General features: G+C 54.9%; 2 protein-coding genes across 2 annotated transcripts in view; one reads left to right on the forward strand and one right to left on the reverse strand.

Moving 5' to 3' along the window:
• Positions 1 to 387, forward strand: part of LOC103800759 (cuticle collagen 7-like) — a gene marked incomplete at its 5' end in the record, with an annotated part of 738 nt that extends 351 nt beyond the window's left edge. The window contains one exon of the mRNA XM_009073142.1: positions 31 to 387. Within this exon, the coding sequence (XP_009071390.1) occupies positions 31 to 387 (357 nt within the window). The remainder of the gene's footprint in view (positions 1 to 30) is intronic.
• Positions 388 to 4,614: 4,227 nt separating this feature from the next.
• PLXND1 (plexin D1) overlaps positions 4,615 to 10,082 on the reverse strand; it is a gene marked incomplete at its 5' end in the record, with an annotated part of 49,344 nt that continues 43,876 nt past the window's right edge. The window contains 4 exon segments of the mRNA XM_009073143.1: positions 4,615 to 4,731; positions 5,284 to 5,358; positions 6,169 to 6,309; positions 9,144 to 9,291. Coding sequence (XP_009071391.1) covers positions 4,615 to 4,731; positions 5,284 to 5,358; positions 6,169 to 6,309; positions 9,144 to 9,291 — 481 coding nt within the window.

Raw genomic sequence — 10,082 nt, forward strand, 5'->3', positions numbered from 1 at the left:
CCCTGAGCTGCTCTCTTCCCTTCCCTCCAGGCCCAGCCCAGGAGTGATGGAGCAAAGCCTCAGCGAGGTGCCAACCACCCCCAGGCCCCCAGCAAAGGGTCTGCAGGGTCCTCCCGTGCTGCCAAGCATCCCCAGGGCCCTGGCAAGGCTGGGGGTGCAGGAGAGGGCAAAAGCAACAGCTCTGAGGGTGCTGGGGCCAAGGGGCCCCAAAAGGCTCCCAGGGCAAAGGGCAAGGGGAAGGCTCCCAAGGGGGCACAGCAGGATGCTCCCAAGGCAAGGGAGGGTCAGGGCCAGGCAAGGAAGCCCAGGGAGATGCCAGGAGCTGGGCAGGGCAAGGCCAAGCTGCAGAAGGCAGCTCCCTCTGCAAAGGGCAAAAAGGCTCCATAGAGTGGGACAGACAGTCCAGCTCAGCTCTGCTTCAGCTGGACCCAGGCCCTTGGGGTCTATGCCGGTTTTAGTCCCCAGAGCAGCTTTTAACTCTGTGTTCATATGCTACTAATAAAGTTATTTCAGTCAGCTCATGGAGTGGCATGATTCCTGCCCTCCTGTGAGCCCCTGTGCTTCCAGTGCCCAAATCCCCCAGCCGTGGCCTCATCCTGCACAGTGCTGAGCTGATGCTGCAGGCAGCTGCCTGCCTGCCCTGGTGGAGAGGTGCTGTGTGTGTCCCCTGGTGTGGTGCTGGGCTCTGGGGTGTGTGTGCAGGATGGTATTGAGCCTGGTGCCAGGTGATGGCCTGGGCAGGGGTCCTGGGACCCCTGGGCCACAGTGTGGTGGCACTGCCAGGCATAGCAAAGGTGAGGCATGGGCCAGTCCTGCTGGTGCTGGGCCATGGTGCCTACACCTCAGTGTGGGGTCTCTGACCCTCTGGGCTGCCCTTGTGCCAGCTCTTGCCTGAGCTGGGATTACAGGACTGCTGGGGTAGCAGGTCTGGGTGCATGGCATGGGCAAGGGTCCTCAGCCCCAGGGGGAGCTGCCTGTACTCTAACCACAGTAAGAGGAAAACAGGTGTTTTAGGGTTGAGAAATTGAGTTTGGGGTGTTTTCTGTAGCATCCAGCATGGTTCAAGCTCTTGTTACCTGCCTGTAGCACAGTTCCCACCTACAGACTTGTCTTGTGAGCTCCTGTGGGTCAGCATTTGAACACTTTCATCTAACAGCTTCAAATGCCTGAATTTCTCTTGCTCTTCCCACAGCAGAGACCTTCTGAAGGTCAGGCTGATCATGTAAAGGGTTACAGTCCTCCTGGGCAGGAGAAAATAAGTGGAAGTAAAACTCTTCCTAAAGAGGATTTCGTTAATCTGTGCTGGCCTTGCCAATGCCCTCCAAGGCTCCTGGCCTTGCTCCGGGGCTTAAGCAAGAGCTGAGCAAACTAACTTCTCTTTAAACTTCAGCCTTGGCTGTGTTGATCCATCTTTAATGGAGCTGGAACTCGTGTCTCCCTGGGGATGGGGCGGGAAGCGAGGCAGCAGTGTCTGAGCAGGGTTCCCTGGGTCCTGCAGTGATGGGGGCTCACAGGGCAGTGTCCCCCAGCAGAGCCAGGCAGGGGCTGTGTCCTCCCTCCCCACCAGCCACTGTGTGAAACATGAAGCTCTCTTGCTTTGAGAGAGGCCAAATCATTTAATGGCTGGATTTAGCTTTACTAAGAATCAACTTTCTAAGTGGGAGAAGAAAATCCCTCTGGTGTCTGAAAGCACAGCTTTTACTGGGGGAGGTGGAAGAGAGGATTTAGCAATGCCATGGTTATTAAGGGCCTGGGTTGCAGCTGGAGTTGGGGTGCTGCAGCCAGCAGCCTCCAGTCTGGCAGTGCAGGGAGGCTCCCTGGGGCTGGGGGAGGCACTGTCCCATGGGCTGGCTGCCTGGTCCCAGCTGCTGTGAGGTTTGTGGTCCTTGTGCACAGCACCTGTCAGCTCTGGCACCTGTTGTGTGCTCACAGCCATCGCCTGTGCCTGTTGTGCTGGGAGCTGTGGGAGTGCTGTGTGACCACAGTGTGCTCTGCAGCCCTGGGGGTACAAACCCATCTCCTGCAGAAACCAGGGGGTTCTCCCTGAGCTGCCCACCCTGCAGGAGGTATGTCTCACGTGAGAGGATTGTCTGTGCAGGTGCCTCCCACGTGTGTCCGCACGCGCAGGAACTGCACTCTGTGGTTTAGCACCTTGTTTTATTACAAAGATAGGCTTTGCCAGGAGTCTGCCACTTCCACTACACAGCAGGTAAGGGCACTACACCCACAACACGTGCCAAAGTTTAAAAACATGTTACAAAGGGCTCGGGGGTTCAAAGCAACACTACAAACCCTCGAGCTTTTGCTGTCGAAGTTGTTCCTTTAAATGGTTGTAGCAACTACTTTTTTTATTTTTCTCTCGCTTTGGAAAATAATTAAATAATAAAGCAATAACCTCAATACACAGCCCAGTCACAACACCTGGAGGCAAACTCTGCTTGCTCTCTGCTCACCTATAGCCTTTCCCTGTAACAACATGGGGCTATTGCCCCATGGCCCTTTTCCTTCCTCCAGCCAAGCTCAACGTCCTCTGCTACCTCAGTCCTTCTCGCCCTTGCCTTCCCTGTGCTGGGCCAGCCTACATCTCTGGCAGCTATTCACAGTTTCTAAAAGAGAAAAAAAATTCAAGACTTTTGTGAAATCACTTTCAAAATAAAATGTAGCCCAGCTACATTCTTAGAGTTTCTATTCTGAAGCCACATCCTCAGCAAAGACATTGAAACCTCCACAGTGTAAGTACTTCTGTAGTTCTCTTTAAAAAAAAAAAAAAAAAATCTCTGTTCTTCCCCTCCCCTCCCTCCCCTCCCCTTTTAACATACTGGATAAAGTCTATCGTTTGTTTTAAAATAGATATCTATGTACACATACACAACTCTGATGTTCTGTTTTTCTGACAAATGTGGCATTACTGGAAACGATGGGATGGAGACCACCTGTCCATGGCAGTGAGTCACCCAGGAGGAGTTCTCTTGGACAAAGTCATCTAACACCAGGCTGCATCCTCGCCAGCTGGATGAGTAACAGAGGCTCCCCTTACACCCTCCTGCAGTGAGGTAGTAACTTTTTCTTTGTTTCTTTCCTGTTTGGCAGTTTGAGCTGTGGTGGGTTCGCCCCGTGCCAGGAGCTGTTGTCCCAGTAGGAATGTTGGCTGTGTCCAGCCTCTACAGAGGGGCCTGCGTGGCACTGGAGACCAGAGTGGTCACAGCTCCCTGGGCTGCAGGAAGAACAGGACACCAAGCTGGGGTGGGGGTTTGCCCCACTGCAGGTGCACTGGGGTTTCTAGACTCAGCTGAGCTCCATTTGTCTGCCAGTGGGACCCTCTCACTGACCCCAGCCTGAGCCTGGGACACTGCCTTAGTTTGCAGCTCAGGATGTTGGAGCTGCTCCACTGGCCTATGTCAGCACCGGGCTGCCACGGGATGGTCCAATCCCTCTGCCTCCAAGGGCCAAAATCAGGCTGGCCACGCAGCCAAGCCCTGCTCTTGGCTGCTCCCAGGTGCCAGCCATGGGGCTGGACCTGAAGTGAGCAGAACAAGCAGCTTGAGGAGGACACTTCTGCAGCACCGACCTTGTGTTTGGTGATGGTCACAGGGAGAGGCAGAGGGAGGGAGAACGCTACCTGGGGCTTGCCCTGTGCGTGCCTCGAGGCCACGGTCAGAGTGCTGTCAGCAGGAGCTGGCCCTGCTGGCGTGAGCGGCGTTACAGGGCTGGGGCTGTGCAGTGCCATGGACATGTGCAGCCAGGCCAGGAGGGACAGGCACTTCCCTCACCTGCTGCACCTGATCTGGGCAGGACCATGACCAGCTGGCTGAGTGGTGGGCTGTTCACCTACCCCCCTGCACCTCCAGCTCACTGTGCATGAGAGATGAGAACCTGGGGAAGGGGGAACAGCCCTCCCCACACTAACATGGAACACGCTCCCTCCAGCTCCCAAACAGCTGTCTCCACTGGGGTTAAAGTGCTTTCACCATGCCTTAGCTGCTTGGGAAGCAACTGCTTTGTCTCAGCCCCGAGTTCCCCCTGTCGCCCGAGTCTCAGATGGAGGAGTGGTTATGTTTACACATACAGTACAAAAATTAAAAGGCACAAAAATACACAGAATGCAGCAGATAGTGAACAGCTGATAGAGTCCCTGGTGTTGGAAAAACAAGGATGTCGGAGGGATGATGTAGAAGGCAGCTCAGACGTTGCTCCAATGGCCTTTGCTGTCTCTGCTCGTTACTCCCTGAGGTGACCCTTCTGCTTTGTCTGTTGTTCCAGCCTCTGCAGCCTCATCCCTTGTCCTGAGGAACCGCACACAGGGATGCAGAACGCCGACCGCTCGGGCGCCGACCAGAGGGAAGTGGTGAGCTGAACTTGCCACAAGTGTCATGCCTCCATTTCTGGCTGGCAACAGCAAATAAATTACGGGTGCCACAGTGCAGACCAGAGGAGTTTGAGCTGTTCAGAAAGGTGTCTTGTGGCTTCTTGTGAGGTGAGAGAGCCCTTCAGCCACGGCCAGGCCCACCCCCACCAGGTGGCTGGTTTGAGGATGACCACGGTGTGCCTGCGGAGAAGGCAGGGTCCCTGTGGCGCTGCGCTGTGGCAAAGGTCACTTCCAGGCCTGCAGCCAGCCTAGGCCTCACTGCAGCACTCGTAGATGTTATCCTCCATGAGCGCGATCACCTGCTCGAATTTGTGCTGCAGCTGCGTGCGCTTCGTCGTGGGGTTGGCGTCCAGGGCGGCCACGATCTGCGGGAGACACGGCCAGGTGGGTGGCTGAGGCAGTGTGGGGGAGCCTGAATCCCAGCCAGACTCCAACAGGGAGAGCCCCTGCACTCACCCCTGCTGTCCTAGGGCACGGACAGGTCCCTGCTCAGGGCTGGGAGAGGAGGGGAACGGGACTGAAACTCACTGCAGTGATGGAGCTGAAGGTGCAGTGAGGCAGGAGACAGCCAGGGCTGCTGGTTTGGTGAGTGCAAATTATTTTAAAGGGAGACTCTTTCTGCATGCCCTGCCCTCCTGAAAGCATCTGTGGGTCTACATGTCAGGCAGCCCTGCTTCAGGCTGGGCCAGCCAAGTGCCATAAAACCAGCTGGGAAGAGCTGGCCTTCTCCTCCAAGGAGTCTCCAGCCGAGGGATGGAGAGCAGGTGCATCTGTGTGTGCATCTATCACATAGGTGCTGGGATAATGCAAATCCTGACAGCCCCAGTGCTGTGGGACTGGATGCAGGCTGCTGACCACGGGGTGCCTCAGTGCTGATTCTCCCTGTCCAGGCACACCAGGGCCAGAAACCCACTCACCTGGGAGCGATATCTCTTGGCATACTTGTATATCTCAGCCATGGCGACGTTGGTGTTGAACTCATTCCGGTATTTCTGTATGAAGATAGAACAACGAGGAGAGAATATTAAGGGGATGCAGCATGTGAGTTCAGCTCAGCCAGCAGGCACTGACTAGATTAAAAATGGGTTTTGCCTGGGTAATTTTGTTACCATTGCATTAGTGCAGCTGGATTTTTTACTTCCTCCTTTAAGGAAGGTACATGTGCTTACATCAGGAAGGGGTTTGATCTTTTCAAAGCCAGACTTAAATACTCACACTGGGCAGCACTGCTTACCCTAACCCAAAGCCATTTCACAGGAGGGGACAGCACATCAGCTGGGCTGGGAATGTCGACAGAAAAATCCCACTCAGTGCCTGAAGCTGGAACACCGTGGGGAGGTGGTTTGATTTTGAGGAATCTGTGGTGCATTGCTGGCAGGACTCTGATCCAGAGCAGGGCTGCCAGCTCCGTGGCTGGTACCAGGGCTGGCTGCCAGTGGCTGCCACGGGACTTGGGGCTGGTTGTGCCTGGGGGCCAGTTGGCTGGGTGGCTGTGGGACTGCAGAGATCCTTGTCCAAACTTCCTGGCTTTTTGGCACTGAATTTCACTCTCAACTCCCCGTGGTGCCAGAGCTAGTTAGGCTCAAGCGAACTCGTGGGTGTTTACTGCAGCTCTGGCAGTAATTGAACATGCTTGGAATTAGGTCAGATGAAGTTTGTGTGTGGAAGTTTGAGGCAAATTATCCTTTCTGGTGTGCTCCTTGCAGCATCCAAGCAGTAGCTGTTAGCTTATCTGCATTCCCTACTGCTCCCAGACCCCAGCAGCACGGCGAGGCTGCAGCTCTGACCCCGTCCCCTCTTACCCGCGACTCCTCGGCCAGGTGTGCGTTCATCTCCTGCTCGCTCAGCGGGGGCATGTCGTGGATCTGCTTGTAGTATCGCTGCACTATCTTCCTGTACTCAGGGATCTCCTTGGCATACAGCAGTTTGTTGGTCGGGGAGTCCTAGAGCGAGACACCGAAATCAGGCACCGTGTTGTTCCCGGAGGAAAACTTTCTCCTGCTTGCCTGATCAAAGCACTGACTGTCCATCAGACAGGACTGCAGCTACAGCTGGGTGCAGGGAACAGCTTTGCCCTCGGTCCTGGCTGTCACCAGACAGGAGTGTGGTGGGATGGCACCAAACAGAGGGGCTCAGACACATCAAGGATCTGCGGGTGGGCACCACGTCCCTGCAGCACTGTCCCACTGCCCTTTGTCCCAGCACGAGCTGAATGTGTCAGCTCAGTGCCAGACAAGGGGGTGGTGGGAGTGTGTTTTAATTTGCAGCAAGGGCAGGCTAAAAGCACACCCAGGGTCAGGCAGGGTGGCTTGCTGCCAGGTGATGCTCTGCAGGTGAGGTAGCATGCCTGTGCCAGATCAAACACTTGTGCTCTTTGGAGCGGTGTGTGGAAATTGGCAACAAGGGAAGGGCTTCTGCATGCATTTGCTGGGGTCTCTTGAGCAGCCAGCCTGATTTAAACCAAAGAACAAAGCTATCTTACAAGCTGAACTTTGTCAGTTGAAATGTTGCTCTTGGATTTTTCATGTAGCTTTGATTTATTTTGCATTGGCTAACCCAGCCTGCCTGGCCTAAATTGAGTGCACGTAGAGTAATTAACAGAGAATCCAGAGTTCTCTTGATTAATGTCAGCTTGGACACGGCAGCCTTAACCTTCCAGCCACACAATGGGGTTGTATCAGTGGAGGCACAACCCTGCTGCTCTCCTTACAAACACAGCATGAATGATTTTAACCTCCAGGCAATCCTGCCCTGCTGATATCATTACCCTGGGAATGAACTTGGCTGACTGGCCTGGTGTTGCATCCCAAAGGGAATCCACCCCAGGCTCGGGACACCAAGGGGAGTGAGATCACCGTGTCCCACACTCCTCACTGCCCTGACAGGTGGAGGGAGAGGGACCTGCCGAGGAGATGTGTGGTGGGTCTGGCCCCAGGCAGCATCCTGGGCTGTGTCAGGCAGGAATAGGGGAGCCTGAGGTGACTGCAATCTGCTGCTGCAATCTGTAGTGTGGCTAATGCTGCGGGGGAAACGGGAAACGGGCACCAGGCTGTGGCACCAGATCCCACAGCAGTTTATTTTCAAACCCAGTGACAAGGCATTACGGGAAGATGGCCAACACGCAGAGCCTGCTCACAGCAGGGTTTTTTTTTTTCCCCTTGGAAGCACAAAGGAAACCCATGCTGCCTCTTCTTAAAGTTATTTTTTAATTCGTGCCTGATTTGTCTGTATCATGAGGAAATGGGTACTGGTTTCTTAACTGCTTGTGCACTGTAGATGGACAGACTCTCACATTTGCAGTATGGAGAGCAACATGCTGAAACTAAGGGAAGAATCCAGCCTGGAAAACACTCAGGCAATACACTGCATGTCCATGCAAGCTGATTTTTATGCCGAGGATTTATTCTTCCCGCATTACTCAACAATTCCTTCACTTATGCTATTGTATTCCTGAAAAATGTTTCCATCTGCTGTCTGACTCCAGCTGACCCCTCTTCCCCTCATCCACTGCTTGACAAGGACAAATCGTAGGTGTTTCGTAACACATGCGGGAAAAAAAAGACTAAAACCCAAACAAACAAAAAATCAAATGCTCATTAGATCTTTCTCCAGCATTAACCTCTCCCAGCACAGGCTTCCTGCAGCGCTGGGGCTGGGGGCCAGTGCCCACCCCTCTCTGCAGGGTCCCCCACGTCACAGGCTGCTGCTGCCAGGATGGGGGGCGACTCGCAGCATTGCTTAATACAACTCGTTTGTGTCGGGAAGTTTCAAATGTCAACACTGCACTCAGCCAAGGCAGCAGGAGAACAGAGAGCAGAGAACATGCGTGTGGGACGTCCAGGGCCGCCAGCCCCGCGGGGCTGGGGTGGGAGAGGGACTTGGCCCGGGCAGGCTCAGCTCCCCTGTGGTGTGCCAAGCCCAGCATGCTCTGACCCTCCTCCAGACATGGCCAGAGTGGGGTGGAGATGCTGCACTGGAGGAGAGCACCAACTGTGGCAGTCAGTGCCTGCCAAGTGCCTCCCAGGTGCTGCTGCTGGTGTTGCTGGGATGGTCCAGGCACGACTCCAGGTGAGCCAGGCCTAGCCTGGGCAGGCACAGCCTGTGTTCCTGGAGAATCAGCTCACCTCCTGGGCTTCTCGCAGCTCTCCCTGGTGAGAGGCTCTACAGAAACCAGCAGCAGCAATGGCTGAAGCTTCACCTGGCACCTTGTCATTCTCCATCCCATCAGTGGGAGTTTTTGTTGTCTCTCAGCTGCTTTATGGGATCATTATGCTGATGGCATACCCTAAACTAGCCCTGGCTCGGGGAACTGGGCTCCCCTGCAGGGTCTGCCCATGCCCCATCCTGGTGCCCTGACCCCACCTGTGCTCATGTTTCTGCGTTATGCCCCTGCCTGAGCCAACAACAGAGAATATTTGTCTGCTCCTGCACCAGCTCAGCCTGGTCAGGAGACGTTTCAGACACCGTGCTGAGTCAGCGTGTGCTCTCTGGTGGCTGCAGGACAGCTCATGGGTAACCCTGAGCACACAGCCCTGTGGCTGGTCTCCCTCTATGCTCAGAGCCTCCAGTCTGGGCCCTGCCCTGTGTCCATCCTGCCTGTGACTGTGTCCCCCCTTCCTGGCTGCTGTTAGTGAACCTGGAGACAGCCAAACCTCAGCTGCAGGAGCCCAAGCAATGGCTCTAGCCAGCCCTGCTGTGGGGAGGTCAGGCTGGTGACCTCTGCCAGGCCCTGCCCACCAGAGTGGTCCGTGTCTGTGGTGTCCTGGCTGGACAGTACCTTGCCCAGCTGCAGGTCGGACAGGGAGCAGGCGTCGATGAAGGCCTGGGCAATCACAGACAGACAGGCATCGATGTGGTCAGTCTTGTCAATGTCGAAGACAAACTGGGGATTTTTCAGGATGTTGACCCAAAACCTCAGCGGCAGGCTGCAGAGGGAGAAGGGAGGAAATGCAGAAGAGATGATGATAGAAAGTGAGTAGTAGTGAGGAAAAACTGAGAACAGGTTCTGCTGTTTAATCACCCCATTACAGACCCCTGCCTCGACAGAGGGGCAGGCAGGTGCCTTCACTCTGGAGACAGTTCTTCAGGCTGGAGGCATGGACAGCTAGGCACACATATGGCCCTGCTCCTTTGGCAGCTCCCGAGGCAGCCACGGGCCTGGAGAGACACTGGCAGCTTTGCCTGCATGGGGTTGTTGAGTCAAGCTTCCCCACTTGCTGCTATTTGGAGCAATTGTGTCACCTCCTTTTCCCTTTTTCCCCGACAGTAACCATCATCTGGTTCTGATGGTGAGCCTGGGCCTGTGAAATGCATTTCATCTGGGTTTTTTTCTGCTCTGTCATCATTTTCTCCTCCAGTTATTTCACTGCTCATTTGGCCACAACACGGCTTCAGACTGTTGCTTGCCCTTCCTACCATCCCTTTTCGGCAGCTGAGCAGCAAAAGCCACTGTAAGTCTTTGCTCTACAGGCCAATGAAGCTAGTGAAAGGCAGGCAGATCTGCAGCCCAATGGCTGTGTCTGCATGCCTGCTCTCCCAGCCAAATTTGGTTTTAATTTTCACACATTGGGCTGGAAACAGTTACTGTTCCTGCAGCATCAAAAGCTCTGAGCCTCTCCTCGATGCTCCCTCCAAACTCCCTGCTCTCCTTGGTTAAATCCTCTGGTTTCTCCCCTGCTCTATTTCCCCTTCTCTGTGGCTCCCCACCCCCTTCCTG

The sequence above is a fragment of the Acanthisitta chloris genome, unplaced genomic scaffold, assembly GCF_000695815.1.
Source record: "Acanthisitta chloris isolate BGI_N310 unplaced genomic scaffold, ASM69581v1 scaffold15784, whole genome shotgun sequence".
Lineage (NCBI taxonomy): Eukaryota > Metazoa > Chordata > Aves > Passeriformes > Acanthisittidae > Acanthisitta > Acanthisitta chloris.